Source organism: Melanerpes formicivorus, unplaced genomic scaffold (genome assembly GCF_026170545.1).
Source record: "Melanerpes formicivorus ecotype bairdi unplaced genomic scaffold, bMelFor1.0.p_v2 SCAF_92, whole genome shotgun sequence".
NCBI classification, from domain to species: Eukaryota; Metazoa; Chordata; class Aves; order Piciformes; family Picidae; genus Melanerpes; species Melanerpes formicivorus.
In genome coordinates, this window is record NW_027142444.1 from 1,252,269 (window position 1) to 1,279,283 (window position 27,015).

The 27,015-nt window shown below is 47.2% G+C and overlaps 1 protein-coding gene across 4 annotated transcripts in view; it reads right to left on the reverse strand.

The window, feature by feature from the left end:
- Positions 1–27,015, reverse strand: part of ARHGAP10 (Rho GTPase activating protein 10) — a 120,913-nt gene that overhangs the window by 70,487 nt on the left and 23,411 nt on the right. For 3 of the 4 annotated variants that reach the window (XM_068165746.1, XM_068165745.1, XM_068165748.1), the window contains exons 2-9: positions 21,599–21,694; positions 21,451–21,512; positions 9,398–9,469; positions 8,098–8,199; positions 5,399–5,509; positions 3,559–3,663; positions 622–751; positions 334–440 (exon numbers count right to left, since the gene is read on the reverse strand). In XM_068165746.1, coding sequence (XP_068021847.1) covers positions 334–440; positions 622–751; positions 3,559–3,663; positions 5,399–5,509; positions 8,098–8,199; positions 9,398–9,469; positions 21,451–21,512; positions 21,599–21,694 — 785 coding nt within the window. The remainder of the gene's footprint in view (positions 1–333; positions 441–621; positions 752–3,558; positions 3,664–5,398; positions 5,510–8,097; positions 8,200–9,397; positions 9,470–21,450; positions 21,513–21,598; positions 21,695–27,015) is intronic. The other variant, XM_068165747.1, reaches the window with a different exon arrangement.

A 27,015-nucleotide genomic window follows, 5' to 3' on the forward strand; every position in this document is an offset into this window, starting at 1 on the left:
TTTCCAAGTCTGTTCTATTTTCCTGAGTTGTATTTTAACTTGTTCGATGCCTTTTGGATAAAGCAGATTCTAAAAGGTCAAAGACTGCATGTGATCTGTACCACGTTGCCTGAGCCTTCAGAAAGGAAGCAACTGAAAAGTCTGCAGTGTTCTTATCTATTAATCCACCTGTAACTTTAGGTCGATGTCCTTAAAGGGCAGAATGAACTGCACGAAGGAGGAAGGAAAAAAACACAGGGGCAAGGAGGTAGAGAGGAAAAGTGCTTGACAAATCTTCTCTGACACACCAGCTCATCCTCACTCAGGGTAAGTACAATGTAAAAATGTACTCACAACTTTGCCTCCTGATCTGTGTTCAAATGGGATCATGGTGAACTTCTTTGTCTCTTTCATATAGGTGCAGTAGTGCTTCACCCAGCTGGAGCCAAAGGGAGCAGGCCCTGCACAAACCAGAAGCATCAGTGGTATGTCCTGTCTCCAGCTTGGTTGTTTTCTTCTCCTGCCTTCCAACGTGACACTCAAGAGCCCTACTTAGCTGCTATGGATGCAGTGTTTAACACAAAGGCATAAAGTCAGAACATCATACAAACTAATACAGCTGTGTGTAAAGCCAGAGCTTACTCTTCTCCTGCACGTAGAGGTAGCCTTCCATCGTGATGTGATTGGCTCTTTTATGCTCCTGAGGGTTTCTTCTGATTTTGTTCATGAGCTCCTCTACCTCTGACCTTGTTCCTTCAAAACGATTCCGTGCCTAAAACCAAATGGCAAGAGCCATTAGTGGAGCAAGGGGAAGAAAGACTCTGCCTGGCAGAATACAACAGGGACCACAACCACCCTCCTCCATCCCCTGCACCACTGGGAGGGAGGAGGTAGAGGATTTGGGAGTGAAGATAAGCTTGGGAAGAAGTGAGGGCTGGGGGAAAGGTGTCTCTTAAGACTTAGTTTTTATTGCTCATTATCCTACTCTGGTTTGGTTGGTCATAAATTAAATTAACCTTTTTTTAATTATTGCCCAAGCCAGTAGCTGCTGAGTGACCTCTCCCTGTCCTCCTCTTGACCCAGGAGCCTTTCGTTGTACTCTCTCTCCCCTGTCCAGCTGAGAGGGAGAGTGACAGGGCATCTTTGGTGGCACCTGGGCATCCAGCCAGAGGCAGCTCACTACAAATAATTCCTTGTAAAATGAGAGAATGATTCAGGCCATTTCAGGATGCTGAGTGCCCAATTTCCATATACATTCACTCTGAGTTTTCTGATGTTCTTGGAAACCCAAGTGTGGTTTGGCCACTGGCTGCTGTAACTGTGGAAAGAGCACAAAGATTGCCAGAGTAATGTCTAAAGCAGATCTGCTGACCTGTTCAGAAAGAAATGAAATACTGAGTGCAAAAATTACTTGGGACTTGAATATTCCAGTGCCCTTGCTGAAACAGTACTGCAGGTAGTGGCCTAACTCAGGAGATTCCTACTAGTTGTCAGGAAGAAAAGGATTTTCTGTTGTTATTGAGGAAGAAAGTGACAGGAAGGTCACCCACTCTGTATACACATTGACACCATACACATGCCAAATGTTTTGATCAGACACAAGCAGAAGCATGCAGAAGAGCCCCACCAAGCCAAACAACGTCCTGTTTGTTATTGCTGAGTGTCACTCATCCCAAAGTTTGCAAGCAGCCACAAGAGAAATATTTATCAGACCTTTAGTAAAAACAAGCAGAAAGTAACCAGATCATCCACAAATTACACAACAGAACTGCACAACACAACAGAGCAGCTCACACCTGGCACCAGAAACTCTTCAGTTCAGGCTGAAAAACACTGGCAAGTGGCCAGTGTGTAAATAACAAACCCAAAGCAGCCATGGTAATACCTGGTTTTCCCCACACTCTCATTACTCAGCTTACACAGACTGAAAACACACGTTTGCATCCCTAGCTGGTCTCCTCCCCAGCTGGTGGAAGTGTTTTGAGGAAACCATGCACTTCCAGATACAGGCTCATGTGTCTTGTTGCTTTTGAGAGCACCTTTAGTCTTCTGGAAACAGAAGAGCTTCTGAAAACGCTGCCTGAGACAAGCAGACAGTGACACAGCCACAACTTTCTGAAATCCAGGTTGTTCTTTGTGCCTGTTCCTCAAACCTGAAGCTATACTGCTCACTGTCTTTGGACTTTCCTGAGGCACTACAGCCCCACTCAGGCAGTTGAGAATGCAGCTGTTGAGCTTAGCTTCATCACTCCTTCAGAACACTTCACTGGCTCTTTGCCATCTATTTCCATTTCTTGCTCACCTCGCACCCACTCCCCTTTATCCACTGCAGCTCTGTGCTGCTCTGTTCAGCTAAGCACACAGAAGAAAGCCTGTCCTGAGATCTCCTCCAGAAGCACTGACTTTGGCCATGGAAGTCTGCTTATGAAGTCACTGCTGCTCAGTTCCCCAACCCACCCCAAACAATAGCTCAAGAGGAAACTTGAGCCTTCAACACATGGGGAGAAAATTAAAGGACTGGGATCATGACCCATGAACGTGTCACAACATATTACAGCTACTGTAATCCTCTCTTCTGCCTTGGCACCTCCCTGCCACTGCCTGCTGGTTAAGCCACTTCTAAAAATAGACTGCAACCTCTGAGATGTTGTTTCTGTGTCTCAACTCCACGTGCCCTTAGAGGTCAAGAAAGCAGATGCACCATCATTAATTGCTTATCTGCAGGAAGGTTCATGGTTTGTTCCCTACCACAAGCCTCTGGCACGTCCAGGCTCCTCTGCTCTTCAACAAATCTCAAAGAAGCCAACAGACCATCTGACTTGTGGCTCTGCCAGCCCCACTGCTTCCTGCTCTAGCAGCCCTGAGCAGATCATACTGAGCAGCTTGGTGTGAGGGTACACTAAGCAGTGGTGGGCCTCCCTGAGCCTGCCCTTGAAGAGACACATCGTTCTATCAGATACACTACAGGTGCTAACACCAAGTCTCCTCACCCCAAGCCAACAGGGAGGCTCTTGCCTGAAAGGGCTGCTTCAAAACAAAGAGAAGCTCAACTCACACTGATGCCAGAGATATTCTGTATATTCTATTCTATGTGGACTATAAGCTCAGCTCTCCTTTTCTTCTCTTAGTTACAGATCATGCAGCCTTATCAATTCATAACCTTCAGGTATGACCACCACAATACTTGATTTCCAACCCACCTAAACCACTCAGGACCTTGGCATTTCATGACTCTGAGCTCTGCAGTGCTGTACACAATTTAAACAGACCACTCCTTTTTAAGCTCTTTCATGACACCCCCTGTGTGCTGCCTCTATAAACAACGGGAGAAAGGAGGGGGAGCCTTTCACTTGGGGTTTGCTTTTTAGAGAGTGAGAAACGACGAAGTCCTCCCTGGAATCAGCAGCGATTTGCTCAGTGATGTGGTTGGTTAGCCAGGAGATGGCAATATATCCCCAAAGTTCACAGGCAAGGCAGTAGCAGCGAGGACTGGCAAGAGAGATCCACAACACACAAGAACTCCAGCGTGGGCTTCCACCCCGGGTAACAGCGAAGGCAGAGAGATCCACCTCAACTTACATTTTGTATATTTATCTGCAGGGCCATTTTGTAGTGATTGAAGTCTTTAGCAAGCTCATATCCCTGATGGTAGAAAGTGAACAAACCCTGGAAAAAAGATAACACCTGCAAGAGAAAGAAGAAGAAGAGACTCATTAGGATGGAAGACTCCACTTCCCAGAAGGGGCTTGCTGCAAGAGCCTTTTCTTGGCAAGATCAGAGATGACAAAACGATTGTTTTCAAACACGCTTCCACTAACACCTACAATTCATTCCTAACTGTTTGGATCCAAATCATTACAGAACTGTTGCAGGTGGAAGAGATCTCCAAGACCCTCAAGCCCAAGCTCTGACCTAACACAACAATGTACAGAGACATTTTTGGGTGGTCCTGCCTCTGGAATTCACAACTGCTCTCTGCCTTGCCTGTGCTCAGATGTAATTTCCTATCCCCAAACTCTCCTCTGTTGTTTTCCTACTGCTGCTCTGATACCACCCATGGCTGGGATAAGTATTAGTGCACAAGGAGGTAATGATCATGTTACCTTTTGGACACCCTTTCCCCTGCTCACAGCCACGCTGAGATGACTTTCATAACAGAGTGAGCTGGTTTGTTTGAAGGAGGAAGCTTCCCCTGCAGTACCTTTGCCCATCACTGCCTTTGGCCTGCAGATCTGACCCTCTGCCAGAGCCAGCCAATGATCTCTGTTGCAATTTCTGCCTTCAGTGTTTCACTTGAAAAGGATGAACTGGTTACACTGTTTATAACGTTTCAAAAACACCATTTGAAGACTTGGCATTCTCCTCTGACTCTGAGGAGACTTCAGATGGTTTGAAACAAGAGCTGAACCCAAAACTATTTAGGATTAAAAAAAAATAATTGCTTAAAACCTGAATAAACAAACAAAAGACTAAAGCCACCAACACAGCAACAAACTCCCATGCAACCACTTCCCTCCAACTGTGCTAAGATATTTGAAGCACTTTATCCCCACTTCAGGATTTCAGCCATTTCTCCATACAGAAATAAGCTCTATGGAATATACAGCCCTCCTTCACTCCATGCTGCTTTTGTAAAGGTCATTGGGGGCTTGTTCATTGCCATCATCAGATGGAAATAATGGTACCAGAAGAGAAGGACAGATGAGGCTCAAACACAGACCTCAGAGTGAGAATGAATGCAAGACAGTTCTACAGTCCACCCTCCCTTTACCTGCGTTGTACTTAGAGCTCTCCCATTCTGTCATGAGGTTGCATTTGTACTCTAAAGCTTAAGGCACATTTCAGGGTTTTTTTAGAGTAAGCTCTTTTCAGAGACTTTAGTCCCTCACTTCCACTGAAATTCAGTGGAACCTCTTGACTTCTGGCAGAGAGTCAAGTGCAAGTAAAATAATACCTTATCAGCCTGCCTGGCAATGAGCTTTTTAGCCAGCAGCACCTTCTCAATTAGTTTATATTGGCACTTCTTCACTAGCAATCCTCTAAGTACAACCTTCCACTGAAAACTGAATTCCTTACCTTAGTCAGGACTAACAAATCAGTGGTCAAAGCAAACACACAGACAAAACAAAAGCAGTAAGTCTGACCCCAACATCAAATGGAGGTTTTGGCAGTACAGCACAAGCTATCACACACCTGAGAAGCAGCATCAAGGGATGCAGACCAATTATCATTACTGGGGTGAGCTTTGAGATGCCTGGCCAGCTGTACCTGTGCTCAGGAGGTGCCCAGATGTCAGAGTGCTTTAAACTCCCTCAGGTCACACAGCTGCATGCATTTTCCAGGGAAATGGACCTCCTTGGCTTTTGTCCCATTGCAACTCCTTCCCCAGCTCTTATGAATGACTGGATTTGGTACTTACAGGTTCCACACACTCAAACTTCTTCCTCTCCTGTATCTCTTGCAGCTTGCACACATACTCAAGGGACAGCTCGTAGAAGTGTTTCCTATTCTGCTCCACTTGGTTATCAGCCTGCACACAGAACACAGCTACTGAAGTTCCACAGACACTTTGCAGACAGCCTCAAAAGAACACATGTACAGCATACAAGTGGCAAGCAACAAGATCTTTTCCTCCAGAGTGGGATTTGTTCCCTGACACGTAGCTTGTTCATTTCCTTTCAAATGCCAGCAGCAGTTCCCTGTATGCTGCTTTGAATCACAAGGCTCAGTTTCTAGAAGCATTCCAATAACACCTCTTTAGGTTTCTTTGCTATGGAATTCAAGCCAAATACATCAGAGCAGGTACTTCAAGAGCATTGAAGAGCTGCCTACCCAAGCAGAGAGATGAGGCTAGCAGCATCTTCCATTAGAAAAGGGGGGAAATGTCTCTCCAAACAAGCTAAGGAAGAAAATGTCATTGCTGAAATACTGTAAGATTTCTAACTGAAATAGCAGCTGTGAATAGCCAGGATGCTGGTATGCCCAGGTTATACCCACCCCACAGCTGTGCTCACTCTGGCTGGCAACACAAAAAAGGGCAATTAAAGAAGTTCACTTATTAGTGAGACTCTTCAACAGGGTTCCACACAGCATCCAACATTTCAAACTCCAACCCTCTTGGCTGCAGCTGACTTGTAGCTCAGCCTTGCTGAAATGCCAACAACATATTGGAGCTGCCATTCACCTGCACACTCACATTTAACTTTCTAGCTCAGGAGTATTGTTTCACTATTGGTTTAAGTGCATGTGCCTTCATTAAACTATAAAATATCCAGAACTAGGTAAAGGAACCCTTAAACACATTAAAGGTAGGCTAGAAAGAGATACTCTAAGGGATTAACACTTAGTCTTTGTTCATGTGGGAACACCAAATGCTTTCTGCATTAAATTACAACAGAGCATGGAGAAAGGGTTAGGTGAAAGGAGCAGACTCACTATTACCCACTCTCAAATACCAAGACTATATCCTTCAGGAAGAACAGTGAGTGCTGCACTTTAAGAGGATAAGTCAAATTAGCCTTAAGACAGTTTTGCCTTAAGATGTGCTTTGCTTTGCTGTCCTGTGCTAGGAATCTGCCAGCAGTTAAAGGGACACCACAATAAATATCATTAAACAAATAAAGCACTGCTAGGCATATGAGTGAGAAAACAGATTTCAAAAGGCCAAGCCACTCCAGAGCATCCTGTAAACCATGCAGCACCAGGACTGAGCTGTCAGCAATGCTTCTGATGAGGAATACAAGCACTGGAGGGTAGCCATACAAAAAGAATGAAGTGGGTCTGCTAGGCCATCTGGCTAATTGATAGCAAGCCCACCCTACACACACCAAAGCCCCACTTTAGCCTGCTCCTAATTCTCTGCTTTGTTTGCCTCCTTCCTTCTTGTTTTGGTTGCCTCACCCTGGCCCAAGAATGCAGTTCTTCAGTTTTCAGCTAACTTGCCACTTATATTAACCATTTCTAATTAAAAATGTTAGAGATGATTTGGGGTGGGGTAGAGGGGAGGGAAAAGAGCTCTCGGAGGAAAACATTAAGAGTTTCATGACTCAAGCTATTAGTAGATTAAGCTTGAAAAACTCTGACATAGTGGCATTTGTCTGGAAAGAGAAATAATCCATCTGCCTACAGCAAGCCTCTGCAAGATTGCTCTGTTGTTGTGTCACATCCTATTTACTGCTGCTCCAGAAATAAAGGCTATTGCAAATAAGGATGATGATGATGATGATGATAATGATGATAAACCCACAGGGACAGAAGGAATGCCAGGCAAAACAGAGCTGGTTTTAAGTTAGAAACCATCAACAAACTTTGTAGCATCAGTTGAAAAAACTGGATCTTCAAAACATGAAGAAGAAAAGCACTAAACCACTTCTTTGGGGAGCAAAAACCTTGCTGTGTGTTGCATTAAGCATTAGGTCAGGACACTTAGTCAATACACACAATGCAATGCAAATTGCTTACACTGTAAAGCTTCATAATCACAGAATCAGAGAGAGGTTTGGGTTGGAAAGAACCTCTTACTAGCAGGGACACCTCTTACTAGCCCAGCTTGCCAAGGCCCCCTGCAGCCTGGCTTTCAACACTTCCAGGCTTGGAGCCTCTGCAACTTCCCTGGGCGACCTGTTCCAGGGTCTCACCACCCTCACAGGGAAGAATTTCTTCCTCATGTCTCATCTAAGCCCAGCTTCTTCCAGCTTGAAGCCACTACCCCTCATCCTGTCACTCCATGCCTTTGTCAGAAATCCCTCTCCAGCTCTCCTGTGGTCCCCCCCTCAAATCCTGGAAGGCTGCTGTAAGGTCTCCCCAGAGCCTTCTCCTCTGCAGACAGAACATGCAAGGAAAGCATGCAGTGAGATGCAGGAAATGCAGAGTTTCTCACAGTATTGGCAACTTGCTGTTCATTGAATTACACTTAAAAAGAACTAACACGAGGTTCAGTGCCTCAGAGATATGCCAAGAGAAGCCTTCAATGCTAGGGGTACACCACTAAGCTCACCAACCTTTCCAGCTGACACAAATGTTCCTTTTATCACTAGGAATGCTGGGGTGGGCTCGAGTAAAACACATTGATCTGCTCAAAAGCCTTTGGCTTGCAGAAAGAAAGGCAGGCAACAATACCTCTTGTAATTGCAGCTCTTTCTTCTTAGCTGATAAATTCAAATGCTTTTCTAGCAAACTGTAGTTCTTCTCAGTCTCTTTATCAAACTTCTTCTTTTCCTCCTAGAAACAGAAACAACAAAAACCCCAATGGATATGTAAGAATGTTAAGCAAAGCCTCCTCCTTTCTTCTTTCCAAATGCTACTTAGTCAGAAGCAAAGAGAAACAAAATATCATAGCTCCAAACAACTGAGGAAAAGTAAATTTCCAACTCATCTTTTAACTGAAAGGCTGACTTGCAATGCAATCCCCTTGCACCACCGTGGTGAAGCTTATCACACAAGTGCTCACAGCATCTGAGTTGAAAAAAGCCCCCCCCCACCCCCCCAAATACAAAGAAATCTCTCCTTGATTGATTACATCTTTCATTCTTCACAGTTCAAGCCCCAAAGTGAATCCACCTCGGTATCCCATAGGGTTTCTTGATTTTAAAGCCACCCAAAGACCTCTCTGCTGAGTTCCTGCTTCTACCAGGCTGCTGTTTGCCCATGATTAAACAAACAGATAAATAGACTTCTGAAAGACAATAAAAGTCTCCATCAGCATCTCTCATGCTAGCAGCAGAGAAACCCTCACAAAGATAGAGGAATATCATGTGCACATGCAAATCCAGTTCCCTGACCAGCTAAAACCATGCACTGGAAGAGGAGCAGCCTTCATTGCCTCCAGGAACTCTCAGTCCTTGGATCTAATTTAGCAGAAGACATTGTAAAAACAATCCTCTCATTTCCTCAGTTCTAATCACTGCACACTTCTCTTTATCCTCTCCATCCCTATATTCTTTCCCACTCATAGAGAGGCAATGAGTTATTTATACAAAGCAAAAAGAAAGATAAAACAAAGGCAGTTTTCTCTTTGCAGGCTGCAAAACCCTGGTTAAAGGCACGTGGATGAGCGAGCTCCTTGGGGAAGTTAATATTTTTCAGCCTTTGATTATGCAACTACAAACAAAGACAAAGCAGAAGAGGGTTACCCATCAGGAAAGGGAGCAGGCTGTTAGCAGGATTGCTCCTAATCCAGACAAGAGATAAGAGAGGGGGAGGAGAGAAGGAAGGGGAAGGACACATTCTTCTCTTCTTGAAGCATACTTTCCATTTGTTTCTGAAGCAAGTTCTCAAAGCAGGGGGAGGGGGAAAAAAATAATAGAGTGTGAATACATGGAATGTAAACAGCAGCATCCTTCTGCCAAATACATCTCCATACTGCAATGCAAGCCAGGGGGAGAAATTAAGCTTATCAGAAAGGCAATGAGGGACAAACCTTGACAGCTCCTAGCTGCTCTTTCCTAAATCTTTCCAAAGGTTTGATCAGAGTTTCAGTAACACTGAGTGCCTAAAGAAAAAAAAGCATGGGTTAGGTTTCTGTAGCCACTGACAAGTCACTTCAGCACCAGCAACGAACAGACAAAGCAAGCAGGGTGTGGGGTAAAGGAGAAGCATGCACGTTAGGAGTCTTCAGTCCTGACCCCAACCCCTCCCCCAAAAAATCCCATCCCCGAGTCCATCCAAGGCTCTGAAATTCCCATCCCTTATCTCAACCCACTGTCACATGCAGACATGTCAGCAGTGTACAGGCTGAAGTCAGACTGCAGCTGCTTCACTCCTGCCAGCCTTGCAGATCAGGTTGATGGTCTCAAAGACTGAACAACAGAGTGAGACACAGGACAGATTCTTTCACCTGAGGACACCCAAATGCCTGGAACAGCAAACACTATAGACAAAGCAAAACAGACTAGCAAGTGGCAAAAAGTCTTTTGACACACAGGTAAAGCCTTCAAGCACTGAATATATATCTTACTGAATAGTCAAAGTATTTAAGTTAACCTGAGTTATAAAATCAAGAGGTACAGAAGTCAAGGAACAAGAGGTGTAGTTGACTGGGTGAGCATCTACCAATGCACTTCTAAAGCAGCCTCAGCCATACATAAAGAGAACTAAAAAGGACATAATATGCCATCATGAGACAGAAAACTGCACCTCACTAGAGCTGGTCACCCAACAGAGTTTGTAGTTCACATGGAATTTCAGTGGAGAGGAAGTGGGGGCAAAGAAAGACTGAAAACGTTAAGAAATGTTTCAGTAAAGGTTGGGATTTCCCAAACACAGCAACAGAAGCACAGAAAAGATGGCAAGAGCCTGGAAGGTGTGGAGGAGCAAGTGGGATCCTTTTTGTCTCAGTCCTGAAGTGACACCAGAGAAAAATGTGCCCAGGTCTGGGGCTGTGCTACAAGGAGTGAAGCAGAGCTCCTTGGAAGCCAACCTTAGATACAATGGAAGGCTTTCTCCTCTCCTCCTTTTGTCCTCCCTTCAAATATGAGAAGTTTCAGATAAAACACTGCAAGCTTAAACCAGCCTTCTGGAACACTTGTGAATAGCTCTTATCATAAATCACAGGAGGGATGTATTAGAGATGTGGGACAACACAGATCCCAACAGTGCTGTCTGCTCCCACCCACCCCTGGAGCCACGCAGGGATTACTGTGGGAGTCAGCCTGCCAACTCATCCTAACTGGAGCAGCTCGGGTTTTTCAGCAGCCACAGCAGCAGGCTAGCCCCTGTAGCTAACCAGAACCCCAAATACCTAGCAAGTCTGGGCCAAACTGCCTGTTGCCAAGTCTTCCATGCAACAGATGCTTCCTAACTTCAAAGCACTTGTTCTCAGGGCCCAAACATTTTCTGTCTGCAGCCATTTCCTGATTTTGACCCAAAAAAACCCCAAACCCACAACCTTGAAGCATCCTTCAGGGCAGCCTTGGTTGAAGAAGAAAACTGCAACCTGACAATTCTGTCTTTCAAAAGAGTAGAGCAGCACCAGGCTAACCCTGACGCAGGAGACCCTTGCATTGGGCTGGAGGACAGTGAAGGACAACAGAGCAACCTCTGCCACATGTCCAGCCCAGCAAAGAGAGATCCTGAAGAGTTCATCCCGAGGTTATGGGAGTGCCCTTGGTGGCTGGAGAACCATTTGTTCCCTGCCCTGCCTCTGCTTCCACCAAAAGAGAGGCAGGGCAGCCAAATGCCGCGAACAAGAGAAGAGCTGCAGTTCTAGGAAGGATCCTGCTGCCAGCCTGTGCACACACATCCTCACTACCAAGCAGTTACCCAGAGGCTCCAGGGCAGCTCTCAGCACACTCAGGTTTTCCAAACACGCTCAGGTTCCTTAAATTTCCTGGAAACTCTTAGCAGCTGAAAGGAAACAGCCATTTGGAATGACAATCGGATCCAGCACCAAAAACAGTTTCCTGCGACACAGCAAAAGCTCCTGAGGACTGAAGGACCTCTCCTTGATGACCACAAGGATTGTCCCAAGTCAGAGAGGAGAACTGCTTGTGGAGCTCACAGAAAAATCCTCATAGATCACAAAAATGTAGAAGCTTAAAGAATTTCTGTCACTTTTATCTGTACTGACAAAGTGAGGGAGAAAACGATGAGGCCACCTCAGGGCAAAACTCCGAGAGGCTCACACTAGCTGGCAGGCAGGAGGTGAGCACACCATGGTTAGGGGATCAGTTAAAGGTAGCAACTGAGCTAACAAGTTGCTTATTATTAGTTTGGATGAGAAGAGCAACTGAGGTGGTGAAGGGCTCTGAACACAAATCTCATGAGGAAGGGCTGAAGGAACTGGGGTTGTCCAGCCTTCAGAAAAAGAGGCTGAGGGGAGACCTCTTTGCCCTCTACAACTACCTCGAATGAGTTTGGAGCAAGGTGGGCATTGCTCTCTTCTCACATGCAACAAGTGACAGGACAAGAGGAAAGAGCCACAAGCTGTGCCAGGGGAGGTTCAGGTTGGATAGGAAAAAATTCTCAACAGAAGTGGTTATCAAGCACTGGCTGCCCAGGGAGGAGGAGGAGGAGGAGGAGGAGGAGGAGGAGAAGGAGGAGGAGTCGTCACCATCCCTGGAGATATTTAAGAGACTTGTGGATGCGGTGCTGAGGGACACAGTTCAGCAGCTGTGGCTCAGCAGCAGGGGTGGGAGTGCAAGCTCTAAGGGAGAGGCTGCACTTGGTGATCTCAAAGCCCTTGTCCAGCCTCAGCAGTTCTGTGGTTTTGTGGTTTTACACAAGAAAGGGAAGCACAAAGGTTAGCACGCAGTGAATGTATGCTGAACATGAAGCCTGGGGGCTCAGAAAGAGAACCAAAGCACCTGGATGTCACAGAAAGCAAGAAAATAGAGCAGAAGAAAAAACCCAGCAACCAAGCCACAGGCAGAAGAGGCTGTGGTTTATAAACCAGCAGGGCTGGCTGCAAGTCACTTGGGCTGCTCCACTCCCGTGCAGCATTAACCATGGGAACCACCAGAGGAATTTGTTTGAAGCAGAAAATAATCTTTAAATCAGAAAGGGATGTTCCCTCAGCAACTGCTAACAAACAGATTCCACTGCTGCCAGTGGTGTGATAAGGCAGTAACTCTTTCAGTAGAAGAAAAATAAGCCTCTCCTCCTTCCAAAGAAGGCATTTTTCATTTCAAACAACTTAAACTCTTCCCTCTCCAGCAGGATTCTGCCTGCCATACAGTATTTATGTCCCTCCCTTTGCTTTCTGTGTCTGGGCTGAACAACAGGGCTCTTGAGTGCTTCCTGGTGAGGTGAGATTTCCTAGCTCTTTGGTCATTCTCCTGCAACCTCATACCAAGTCCATGGATAAAACCAAAAGAGGACTACTCCCTCCTCACTGAAGTGAGCATGCAAGGGAGTCTCTGTACATACAAACAGAAAGTGTCAGAGACAAGACTGGTGAATTCAGCAGCGAGCTATCAAGCTGCTCTTCTGGCCAGCAGCAACAAACCCAGAAGTTTTTAACTGAAATATCATGAAACAGAGAAGAATTCACACTGCTTACCGGTACCAGGAATCCAGTGCTTGGCATGAAAAGCAACACAAAGATGTGTACTCCTCTATAGAACAGAAGAACTATTTACTGCCCTGCTACTCATTGTTAGTTGAGATTATGTACAGCTTGGCAATTCAAAACACCACCTTTGTTTTCTTCTTTTAAAATCATGGCTAACATCAGCAGACAAAAGGGAACATTACCTTAGCACAAGGCCGAGTTTCCTTTGCTCAAGTTATTTGTCACTATCACTAGCATCTTCCTTAAGAGCTAGAAGCATGTTAAACTGTAAAACATCCATCAAGGGCCCTGTTAGGCATTCAAGTGAAACATTAATTGCTGTCAGACTACATGTTCTTGCCTCTTTCACCTTCTGTCTTGACTCTCAAATGAAATTTCATCCCTCTACTCCTGGCAGATTCTGATGATAGGAAGGTACTACTGACAAGGCACCCCAAAATTCCTTTCTTTGCATCTCTGATCTGTCCAAACCTACCTGAAAGGACACTATACTCAGTTGCAAGACCTGGCAGGCAGACCCTGCCAATTGTAAGTGCTAAGCGAATCAGTATCAAGAGGTCACTTCTCAGGCAGTGTGATCTGAACCAGCTTTAGCAATGGCAAAGTCTCCCAAATGCTTTAAGAAATGTTTAACCCCACATGCTTTGGGAAGACAGTCTGGACCTGCTCATGCTATTCCTGTTCTATTTGCTGCACCTATGGAAAAGTCAAAGAATTAACTTGATGAGAAGCCTGCCACTAAAATCATCATGACATCACCTCAGAAGATCACTGTATCCAACAGCATCTTGAGGCAGGCTTTCAGCTTTGTGTGACCTACTTCCAGATGCCTTTACAAAACTCTATCTACTCAGGCAGAAAAGTTGTACAGAAGGGTGATAAACCTGACTCCTCCAGCTCCCTGTTCTTCAGAAGAAACAAGCAGCAAGTTGGAGATTAAGGAGCCAAACTCAACATTTCCCACAAAGGCACAGACTAAATCCATTAGCAAGTGCCTTCACAGCTGTTTGCTTCCTTTCAAGTCAACAAGATCCAACAGGTAACTTCAGTGCCAGTCCATAGGATGACTCTGTTTAGTCTGTCACTTCCTCCCTTCTCAGAGAAGGTAGGAGCAGAGCTGTGTAGGGAAAAACTGCTTCCCCAAACACCTCCTACTGTGCACTGTAACCTGACAGCACCATGCACCAGCATTCCATGGCCCTCATGCTTTCCCACCCTCCTGCAGGCTCTCCTTGCCAGCACAGCCAGGCTTATGTTGCAGAGAAGGAAATCTCCTTGTGCAGGTTCTGTCAACCCACCAGAGCTGCCCAGAAGCTCAGTCCAGGCCCTGTGGCTAAAAAGGCCAGACCAAAATAAGTTCATCAAAATGTGTTTTGCTTACTAGCCACATGCAGCAGTGGCCTCCCAGCTTTCATCCTGAAGACCTTGGTCTTTACTGGAAGAACTGGAAATGACACATTGCTCATGAACAGCTCTGGTGATGAGGTAAAGGTGTGCTGACTGTTCCAGTCTGAATCTAAGCATCCTGCCACACTCAGCAAGAAAAGAAAGAGGACACAGACATACACCTTGCTGCAGGCTGCACGGTGCTGAGTTCCCAGTTCTCATCCCTGGAACTGGAATGCAGATTAGATGGATGCCAAACAGAAAAGAAGGGTTTAAAGTTCTCAGGAAAGACTTCATTTGTAGACAGGGGCAGGATTGTTTCTCTTCTCGAAGGAGGCAGAGGGAATTTGCCAGTCAGTAGGGCAGAGCTGGTGAAACTGATCAAGTGTCAATGGAATTAGATCTGGGAAGGAAGTTCTGCCCTGCTGAGTGCAACAGGGAATGCAGAATGGAAGACATACCCAGCAGTGATGCAGTAACAAAGCTGTTCACACTGCTGCTAAATACAGACAGTGACTTCATGAGAGAGACCTTTGCTACCTACAGCTGTGCTTCTGCTTACAGAGGATAGAGAGCTGCTGTTTTTCCTAAGAACCTGCAACATTCAGCCTAAGAAAGCAGCAGGTTCTGGTACCTCCAGTGTTGGGGGAGAGGGAAATACAGAAAAATTGGGGGTTCCTCAAAAAAACCTTTGCTGCTTCACGTAGTGAACTGCCACTGACACGCCTGGAACCTTGTGTTAGGTCATTTGGCAGACACAATGCCAGTATTGAGAACTGGAAACTTTCAACCCCCTTCTGGCTGTGTTCCTGTGCAGCCTGCCCTGGGTGATCCTGCTCTGCATTGGACTGGGTGATCTACAGAGGTCCCTCCCAACCCCTACCATTCTGTGATGCTGTGACATGAGCTGCGACTTGCAAAGCCTTCATCTCTGCTCCTCCCTTGAGAGCTGCACAGCCAACTCTCCTGCCAGGATGCCCCACAGAGAGTGGCATCTCTCTGACCACTTCTCAGCACTGCTGTTGTATTCAAGTGGGTCAGGGATGATGGCAGGCAGTGCAATCCACACCACCCCAGCCTGGTTTGTTTTCAAATGCAAGTTTTCTCCTTGTAAAAGCTCTGGGTCTTCTCACTGCTGAGGAGCTCTCCCGGTAGCTTTCAATCTTAATGCAAGGCTCCCAGCCATACATTAGGACTACAAACAGGAGTGCTTGAGGGGGGGGTTGGGATTCAGGACTAGGGTCTGTAGACTAAAGGATTTTTAAGGGGGTGTCACAACACATTAATACTTCAGCGTGCACAAGCCCTAAAGGGGTGATATCCATTCCTCTGGATTCGTTTACACAGGAAGAAGCCATCTGGTAAGAAGAGTCTGGCAGATGTGTCTGTCTTGGAGACAATCTCTTTGGGGCATTTCTGAGATGCCAGGAGGCACCTGTAACAAACCAAATCCCCTTCCTCTTAGCTGCTCTGGAAAGCTGCCCCCTGTTTGGAAAGACAACTTCCTCAAACTGTTCCAGGGCTGATTTCCTAAGCCCACTGTTCCAAACTGTGACACAAGAAGAGCTATGCTCCTTTAAAACCAGCAGCCTGGGAGTACAGAGCATACTACAGCAAGACTCCTGGGCCTCTCCTTCTAGTCAAAGGTTATTTCCTGGTCATTGGAAGTTCATGACTGATCTAAGAGAGAGCTTAAAATGCCTCCTATGACATCTGCTCTGCTGTGCTCTGCTCAGGCTGTTTGCAATGATTCCCTTGCTGTGAAATTGCTGGCCACAACAATTAAATTGGTATCATAAGCAAGAGCACAAACCATATATTGTTTCATTTTTGTTTTAAAAAGAGTGAGATGGAAAGAGTGGGGGGTTAGTAAGGAGCACTTACTAAAAACTATTTGACAGTCCCAGCCTTTGCCTGAGCTCATAGTGGCATACACTTCCTCAGAATAAACAGAAGCGTGCTACAGAGCCATACACGTGACAAAGGAAAACAAAGCTTCACCAGCAGCACCAAACCAACTTTTCCCCATCTGAAGTACAGGAAGGCAGTGGACAACCTCCCTCCAAAGACAGACCTCCCCTAAGCAAAGCCAGAGCTGAACAGGGTGACTCCAGAACATCCATTTGGCTCTCCTGGGAATTAATCAAATCAAAGAGAATTTATTCTGTCTGTACAGAGTCTCTTCTGTACTTCCAGGGCAAGCTTTGAAAGCAGTGCTCATATAGAGATCTTGACAAAGAGAAAAGGCTGCTCAGGACAGGAAATGTCCATGGTTTAATGGACTTCTAATGGATTATTATCTTTGTTTAATGCCATTTTCTCCATGCATGGCAAGGCTCACTGCTGTGCAAAAAGATGCCGCTGAAAGGCGAGGAATTCGAGAGCTAACAACGGCTGCAGTGTTCAGCCAAGAATGAACTGCTCAGTTATTGTCAGCACTTCCTCTGCCATAAACACTGGTGTCATTAACAACCAGCAAAACCCAAACTGGGGACAGCCTCACAATGCGAATTCCAAACATTTCCCATTGATGAAATAACAGAAGGAAAATTCTCTGCTGAGTTCTGCTGATGCAGGCGAGGCCACAGCGTTATCTGGAGAGGGTGCTGGTGCTGAGAGAGCTTCTCAGCCACGTTCCCTCAGAGCTGAGAGGGATGCACCCACAACTGGCCTGCTACAGTATTCCCCCCCACACACTGTATAGGCAAGAGTGATCTTTATTTTACAGGACAAGTTCTCCCCCTCTGCTCTGCTCTTTGTGACATCCCACCTGGAGTACAGCATTCAATTCTGGAGTCCTCAATGCAAAAAGAGCACAGATCTGTTGAAGCAGAGATGATCAGAGGGCTGGAGCACTAGTCCTGTGAAGACAGGCTGAAGGAATTAGGGCTGTTCAGCCTGGAGAAGAGAAGACCTTACAGTAGCCTTCCACTACATGCAGGGGGCTACAGGAAAGCTGGAGAGGGACTTCTTATAATAAGGGCCTGTGGCGATAGGACAAGGGGCAATGGTTTGAAACTGGAGCAGGGTAGATTTAGATTGGACAGTAGGAAGAAGTTCTTTACTGTGAGGGTGGTGGAACACTGAAAAAGTTGCCCAGAAACATGGTGGACACCTTATCCCTAGGGAGAAGGATTTAAGACCAGGCTGGATGAGGCTATCAGCAACCTGGGCTAGTGGGAGGTGTTCTTGCCCATGGCAGGGGGACTGGAACTGGATGATCTTTAAAGCCCTTCCCAACCACGTGCACACATTCATATGTAACCCACAAAACTTCTGAAGACTGCACAGAACATTCAAAACCAAACAAATAAATCAAACATTCCATGTCAGGAACCACTGAAAGAGAGATGTGCCTCAAGCAGTCAGAGGTCCACATTCGTGTTCCCTACTCTGATTGTTACACAACTGCATCTCACGTCACCCAGAGTGAAAAGTGAAGGCTGTGCAGAGACACAGCAGCAATTGTTCTGCTTGCTTCTAAAATGTCAAGTGTTGTTCCTGAGAAGTTCTATTTCAATTGTGCTTCCATCTCTGCATCTGAGAGGTTCAATATGCTGCTGGCAGCCTGCTTTTAAGAAGTTATGTCCTCTCCACTGACTGGGCAAATATATTCAGTACTCTGCACAGTGAGTGGACTTAAAGATCTGAACATACAGAGTACAATCTAAGGTCTTGAGCAGATCTTGAATGCATCTTACCTCCAAAACTATTGGCTTTTTGTTTTTAACCCTACATCAGTGACTAAATCAATTGATCCATCACACAGATTTCTTTGGATTACTGCAAAGACAGAAGATTTATGCACAAAGGACCAAAAAAAGCTCAAATCAGTACCACCATCTTCACAGCAAACTAGAGGCACTGCACACAAGGTAGCAGCAAGCTGTTCATGAACACCATGTGCTCAGAGAGCACTTAACCTGTGAAACAAATACTGATGCACTTGAACACCTCACTGTGAGAGGTGGGCACAAGTGTAAAGAATCCATGCAAACACAAACATACACTGATTTAAATTCTACCTTCAAGCTTTTGAGTGTATGCCTCTGAACCTTAACAGCTGCTTTTCACTTGGGAAACCACAACTGGGAAACACCTACCCTGGTCTTCTTTTCTTTTTAAAGGGGAAGAAGAAAATAATGACTTCACTACTTCTATGAAAATCCACAGAGAGAGTTTCTCATCTTCCTGACACATGCTGGGAATAAGCCAGGAGAAGTGTAGGTGAGTCATAGAAAGTCAGAAGGGACCTTAAAGCTCATCCAGTTCCAACCCCCTGCCATGGGCAGGGACACCTCCCACCAGCCCAGCTTGCTCAAGGCTTGATCCAGCCTGGCCTTGAACACCTCCAGGGAGGAGATATCCACAACCTGGCTGAGAAACCTGTTCCAGTGTCTCACCAGCCTCACTGTAAAGAATTTCTTCCTATTATCCAGTCTAGATCTGCCCTCATCAAGCTTAAATCCATTCCCTCCCATCCTATCACTACAAGCCCTCATGAAAAGTCCCTTCCCCTTTCAGATACTGGAATGCCACTACGAGGTGCCCCCAGAGCCTTCTGTTCCACAGGCTGAACCACCCCCAGCTCTCACAGCCTGTCCCCACAGGGGAGGATGAGTAGTGAATTTGGTTTTAGGATGTATTTGAAGTGCAAATTTGATTCATTTGCAATATGGTGGTGAAAAAAGATAACCACTCTCTCAAATACCTTAAAATCTACAGCAATACCTGCAGTGGCCTTAGCTCTACAATTAGTCAGTGATTTCTTGGATTTTACTGTATGTGACTGAAATCTATCTGCAATTCTGCACTGAAACTGAAGAGAGCCATCAGAAACCTTCTGGTCACCTTCAAAAATAGCAAGGGGAAATAAAGAACTTCCTTAACAGACAACTTATGGGGGGGAAACAATCCTGAATGAATATTTTGCCTCTTAAGGGAAAATCTCTGGATGCCTGACAGGATTCCAGACATCTGTGAGTGCAACATGCCCTAACATGCTGCATGGGAGTATCCCTAGAGCTCATGCCACAGTTATCCATAGAGGAGTCTGAAAAATAACATCAGACTAGCAGCTGCTGGAAGTGATCTTCACCAGTCCCCACACAAACCCCGAGACAATGGTGAGAAAGAGACATACAGCCAGTGTTGGATCAACTCACTCCAGAAGTGAAACATAACATTTGCTAGAGAGGAGATGCAAAAGCCACACATCTGGTAACTCAGAGAACACATTTTCTCTCTGTTTGGAAGTAAATATTTGCCCCAAACCATTTTATCCTCCCCTGTTCTTCATCAAACTGTCACTGTTCTAACAAACCCTGCATTTCATCCTCTACTTATCAAGGCACTGATTAGTTGGCTTTTAGGGTGGTGACACCACCTGAGTAAGCACATGACACCCAAACCACAAGCAGTACTGGTTTGTGGTCTCCAGTCTGAAAACCAGAAGTGGTTTACTGCACAGCCAGCACTGCATCCTGCACAGCCTGCTCTGGTGGCTATCTACACACACCACTCTGAAATCCTGGAACTGCCCTCCCTCAAACACATGGTACCAAGCCAGCCTGGAACATCATGGGGCAGGCTAGAAAGGATTTTTCACTGTAAAACTTCTCAGAGAGATGCATGCAGCCTTATTATCATAAAATATAGCTAGGGATGGCAGGAGAAGGCTGAACAAAGCTTTCAGAAAACCAGAAATACACAGAGAACAGAAGCAGCATTGAAATGTACTTGAGCAAACCCTCACAACTTGGCAAAACAACTCAAGATGATGAAAAATTGTCTCTACTACCTACAGAGAGCTTTCTCCAGGAACAGGCAAGCAACCACACCGCTGCTGATTCTGACCTAAGCAGGGTTCCAGGTCAGACCAAGATATCAGGATATGTACAGTGAGGATGGGAAGACACTGGGACAGGTTGCCCAGGGGGGTCATGGATGCCCCTTCTCTGGAGGTGTTCAAGGCCAGGCTGGATGAGGCCCTGAGCAACCTGGACTGGTGGGAGGTGTCCCTGCCCATGGCAGGAGGGTTGAAACTAGATGATCCTTGAGGTCCCTTCCCACCCAAGCCATTGTATGCATCTATGCACTCAAGGAATCATGACAACTATTTGGCTTAGGACAGGCAGAGAAAATAAAGTTAAACCCAGCCACTGTTCACAAGGGCTTCTCTCCATTACCCACATACTGCTGCACTGCAGGCACAGAACAGCTGACTCTTTGCTCTCAGCACTGCCAGGCGGGCACTGACTTCAGGAAGATAAAGATATAACCACATGGCACATACTGAGGAACACAACTGCTATCTAGGCAGATGCAAGAGCAGCTCCTGACCACACTCAGAAGAAAACTGGCTACACATCATCTGTTCTAAGAATCCCTACTGGGCATGCAATGCAGAGAAGAGCCATGGTACCACCCAGAGAGAAACTCCCCATCTTATGGACAACTTAAGCAATCAAGATAGCAAGGTGTTTTGCAGGGCTCTTGGCCCTCAGTGCAACCAGCCTGACCCACACTACACTGAAACCCTAAGCAGTGCCATGGAAGAGGAGCACTCCCTTCTACACAACAGATCAGCTAACTGTTTGCAGATGCAACTCTACCTCAGAAAGCTCACCTACAAACAAGAGGGTTGTAAGCCTGCTGTGGCATCCAGCCAACAGATTGCATCTTAAAAGCGTTGGACCTGGAGGCACAGAGATCCTGGCACCCAGTGTGGCCAGCATCACATCCTCGGGTGCTCTGCTGTGGGATAAGTCTTTCATCTCACTTTTTACTGTCAATGGTAAACAGCCTTATGAGGGCTCTCCCATTCACCCCAGCCATAATTTATCTGGACAGTTCCATTTTAAACCAGCTCAGTTATCTGTGCTCAGCTGCTTTCTTTCAGGAGAGCTAGCTGCTGTCTGACACGTTGGACTACAGAATCAGAGGCTGCACAGAGACCTTTTGCTGTTCCTGATACAAACAGCTTGGTGGTTAACGAAACAGTAAAGCCACTTTAACCAGCTCCTACCTTACTCTTTCCCACATACACAACTTCCACAATCAGTATTGCAACTCACCAGAATCTCTCTTTGTTCTTCCAAATTTTTTAAGAAGTTTGAAAACTCATGAAGTGATGCATCTGGAATGCAAGAGCAGGAGAAGAGTTTAGTCACACTGCAGGATGGCAGGGGGCAACAGAGCCACGTACACTCACTTCTTACCTACCTATGCATCTTTCATCATCTGTCTCTGCATCACCAATGAATTCAAACTTGAAGTCTCTTAGAGAATGAGCAAATTTTCTCTGGGCTGCTGAGAGGTCTGCAAGGAGAAAGAGGGGGGGAAAAAAAAACACACAGATTGAAGGCTAGAGAATCACATTAAGAATGCTGGAAGATCCCTCTCACTCCTAGAATAATCCATTTGTGTAAGAAAGTCTTACAGCACAGGTCTGCCTAAGGACTTTAGGAGACACCCAATATTGCCCAGCCCTCAATGACATCACCAGAAGAGATTTCTTTACACCAGGCTACACAGGAGCAAGGAAGTGTGATTGTGTGTACAATACTGACCTCATCTTATACTTCACTGCATCACAATTCAGGCCAGAGGCCATACAAACAGATCTGTGACTGCAAAAGCTTCAAGCACAACACTCAGAGTAAGCTGTGCCAGTTGTCTTACTCTGCTAACCTAAATTCACTGCTGGCTTTGTCAGCACAAAGCTACATCTGAGGATTTTCCCCATGCTGCACACAGGCAGCTCTGCTAGTGAAACATTTATACACACACCAAGTTTTAAATTGTTTAGGCAGTTGGAACTAGAGATTCAGTTAAACTATGCCAAAAGCCAGCTAAGACAACACTAATTAATCTCATACAAGAACCATTTTCTTCAACCCAGTCTTTACCTATGAAGTGTTTGAAAGGTTGGGGTTGGAGGGCTGGACTCTTGCACCCTTCTGGAAGCAGCCAGCCTCATTAGTCAGCCACAATATCACAGCACCAAAAGCACTCTAGACCCTCATTAAGATTTATAAAGCTATAAGCAGCATGCACACGACTTTCTGGTGTGCTGACATGTGCAGGTTGGGAACATCACAAGCTCTGGAAGGATGAACTCACTGATAAGACAGGATGCATGTCCTGGTGCACTTCTGCGAAGCAGTAAAGCTTTTACTCATACTTCTGTTGCAAGCCAGGCTTAAGGACTGATGGAAATACTTAGTTAATCTATAATCTTTTTCTCATCACATGCAGCTCTGAAGGGTCAGGAACAACACATTCAACAGAGCAGCTCAGCATTCTGTCCCTTAATATTAACTCAAGCTAAAAGGCTCCAACCTTGGGCTTGCTTTGTTGCTCTTTGGTTGTTTGTTTCCTTTACTGTGGTTGGCTTTTATTACTTTTTTTATTGTTTTGGTTTTTTGTTGTTGTTGGTTGGTTGGTTTTTTGTTGTTGTTCTGTCTGGTTTGGGATGTTTGCTTTTTGAATAAAAGCAAAACAAAACCCAGCACAAACCAACTCGATGCTAGGTCCTGCATCCAACACAGGACCTATTTTTTCCTGTACCATAGTCAGAACTTGGACATGCATTGAAAGTTCAGCTCAACCACTTAAAAAGATAAATCACAACCACTCCACAAACAGTAAGGGGGGAAAAAAACCCAAACATAACACAACCAACCAACCAACCCCCAAGCTGTTTCCTTCCATTCCACTCTCTTGATCCATTCTCAGTCCTTTCATGCACAGGATGTTAGGGATTGGAAGGGACCTCCAGAGATCATCCTCATTGTTGTGCAACACAGCCAGACTGCCAGGTACTCGTCTTGCCTCCCTTTTGCAGCTGCTTCCACAACAGCTTCAGTCCATGAAGCAGCAGGATGCTGCAGGAACGCTAAGGCTGAAGGGAGAAGCAACAACCGCCATGCAAAAGCAAACATGAGTACTTTAACCCAGAGGCCTCCCGGGCTGTCCAGAAAGCAGACAGAGAAAGAAACAAAGTTCTGCTGGCTCTGAAAGGTTTCAACATGGAAAATAACTTTCTTAAACATCTAATGTTACATTCACTGGTGTGCCAGGTCCCAGCACAAGGCTGAAAGGAGTTTATTTATGGAAGAATGGCTCCAAACAGCACACACCCTCCCAAACTTCTTTCATTTTCCTGAATCTGATAATCCCCCTCCAAAGCTCTGTCACATGAGAGCCAAGCCAGCCCCATGCTAGGCTTAGGAACTGTTATGTTTCTCCCACTTGTAGAGGTGAAGTATCCAAGTAATGCTGAGCAAGGCACACGCTCAGAGAAACTGCACAGCACCCCATGCAGGCACCAGCCCCCTCTCCCCCTCCCAGACTCAATTGGCACCAAAGCCCTGAGGTGGGCTTTGATGAGCTTTCTAGAGTGGTGGGAAACCACCTCCTACACAGCTGCAGATCCCACCCCTGGGGTCGCAGTGACAGCACACGGAGCATGTGCCCCTGCCCCACCTCTTCTGGTGCGAAGTCCAACATCTTTGGTCAAGCTGAGGAGAGGCTGTCTCAGAGGATCTGAATGCCACATTGCTGCTTCTCTCTGCTCAGTCTAAGGGGCTGGAAATTACTGAGCAAGGGGCTGAGCAGGTGCTTAGAAGCAGTCATCTTTTAGCACATCAAAGCCAGATGGGCAGAGCTCCTGAATTAAAACCCTGAAAACACATCATGTGTTTGAGAATTCTCTCCACAAATCATCTCTGAAACGCTGAAGAACTGGAAGCCACCAGAAAGAGGGAGGGAGGTTAGGGGTTTGGGACACAGAACAATGTCCTGATGGACCAGGAAAAGCTGCAGGGAAGCTGCAGATACCTGGGGATTGAACAAACACCTAGGAGGCCACAAAATAGGGAGAGGTTTTCTGACAGATTTTAAGAAGTTGGCATTCTCAGTGAAGGTGAGAGGTCACTGGAGCAAAATAAAACCTAATCACATGTTGCAAGACATAAGTGGAAAGGAACAAACTTCCTGACTGGGAGACTAAATGTCCATTTGGTTCAAGAGGCTGCTGCGATGTCAGCGTCCTAACTGTTGCCAAAATAAAGAGGCTTTTAATCCTGCCTAATCAGCAGATGTTAGCTGCAAGATTCATCCTCCAGTGTTTGTGTGTCATCCAACAGTCTTGGTTTATTTTAGCTAAATTTACATTTCAGGTCAGATTCTGTTTTCCTTCCCCATGCCAGAACAGCACCAGGCCAGGCCTTTGCTGGGCAGACCCTCTGGTGCTCAGCTGCTCGATGGGGGAGTCTCTGCTCTGCCTTTGGCTAAACTAAGAGAAATAAAACTGACCATCAAGTAGAGATGGAGGGAAGACTTCCTCAAAAGTTCAGAGCAAGAACACTGGAGTAGTTTTGCTGCAGCACAGGAAAAGTTAGGAGGATGGTGGCTCAAAAAGATGACATAGATCTGTCTTGGATTTTCTTGTCCCCTGACAAGTGGCCTGAGGAAGGCACCAAAGACCAGAAATCAAACCTTCCACTGTGGGGCAAGCAGCATGAAGCTGCTCCAAGCTTTTACCCTGCCAAATTCCACATACCTTACAGTGCATACAAAGACATCCATACAATTCTAAGCAGTTATATAACTGTACAAAAATCAGACTAGACGTTGATACCATCACACATACTATAGTCTCTTCTGCTGGGATTTAAGTGCTAGGCATGGCTGCTTAAGTCAGAAGTGTCATAAATGCAACTTGCCTTTCTTCCATCCTGTGTCAGAAGACCTTTACTACAGCAAAATTATTTGGCTAGCACTGACATACATCCCAGTATTGATCCACAGCAGCACTGGAGATTGCAGGACCAGTGTGTGCTATAAGGCAGATACAGGTTCCAGCTACGTGTGTTAGAAGAAGAAAGCACACGACTAGGTCTGTACCCAGCAGCACAGCCACTTACACTGATTGTGCAAGGGATACTGCAGCCTGCTGAAAACAGTGACAGTTTAGTGGGTCAGACAGCCATTGTTTTATTCTCTTTCATCTGCAGATTCTGCACAGTACCATCAAACAGAAAGGTACAGGAAAAGGTGACAGGGCTGCTGCTGCTCTCATTTACTGGAACAGAGCATTCAGGATCAGAGTGTGTTTAAATATCAACCAAACACTAACACTCTCCTGGACAAAATGTAATCCTGGTGAACCTACAAGGCAGAGTTACTTCCAAAACTCACTCCTCTTAAACCTCTCAAAGAAACAAAGCATCTGCTAAGTGCTTTAAGCAGAAGACCGAGGACAGACCTTTCAGAAGAGAGACGAGGGACACGAGGAGGTCTGTTTTCTCTTTGTTCATGTTCAGATCAGTAAAGTGCACATTTGTCATGTTTTAATGTAGCTAATTGAAACCACACCAGCAGAGACACCCCCTTGCTCTGAAACACTTTGCTAACAAGCACTGCCTGCCCGTGCCCCTGCAGCAGGCGCGCCGCCCCTGCCCCTGCCCCTGCCCCTGCAGCAGGCGCGCCGCCCCTGCCCCTGCCCCTGCCCCTGCCCCTGCCCCTGCCCCTGCCCCTGCAGCAGGCGCGCCGCCCCTGCCCCTGCCCCTGCCGCGGGCGCGCCGCCCCTGCCCCTGCCCCTGCCCCTGCAGCAGGCGCGCCGCCCCTGCCCCTGCCCCTGCCCCTGCAGCAGGCGCGCCGCCCCTGCCCCTGCCCCTGCCCCTGCCGCGGGCGCGCCGCCCCTGCCCCTGCCCCTGCAGCAGGCGCGCCGCCCCTGCCCCTGCCCCTGCCGCAGGCGCGCCGCCCCTGCCCCTGCAGCAGGCGCGCCGCCCCTGCCCCTGCCCCTGCCCCTGCAGCAGGCGCGCCGCCCCTGCCCCTGCCCCTGCCCCTGCAGCAGGCGCGCCGCCCCTGCCCCTGCCCCTGCCCCTGCAGCAGGCGCGCCGCCCCTGCCCCTGCCCCTGCAGCAGGCGCGCCGCCCCTGCCCCTGCCCCTGCCGCGGGCGCGCCGCCCCTGCCCCTGCCCCTGCCCCTGCAGCAGGCGCGCCGCCCCTGCCCCTGCAGCAGGCGTGCCGCCCCTGCCCCTGCCCCTGCCCCTGCAGCAGGCGCGCCGCCCCTGCCCCTGCAGCAGGCGTGCCGCCCCTGCCCGTGCCCCTGCCCCTGCAGCAGGCGCGCCGCCCCTGCCCCTGCAGCAGGCGCGCTGCCCCTGCCCCTGCCCCTGCAGCAGGCGCGCCGCCCCTGCCCCTGCCCCTGCAGCAGGCGCGCCGCCCCTGCCCCTGCCCCTGCCCCTGCAGCAGGCGCGCTGCCCCTGCCCCTGCCCCTGCAGCGGGCGCGCTGCCCCTGCCCCTGCCCCTGCCCCTGCCGCAGGCGCGCCGCCCCTGCCCCTGCCCCTGCAGCAGGCGCGCCGCCCCTGTCCCTGCCCCACACAAAGATCTCTGCATTTTTCCACTTGGTTTTGGGGGGAAATATTTTTGTTTCTTATCAGAGCCGAGCCCAGCCAACACAGCACTCTCAGTTGCTAGGTGGTGGCCTGGTTTCACAGCATCAGACTCCAATCACACCCTTTGAGATCAGGAATAACTTCAGTGTTAGCCACCTAAACTAAAACTCTGGGACCAAGCAAGACAAGATTGCTTCCTAGAGCCACCCTAGATGCCTTGCATGGCAGAGCTGCCCTCT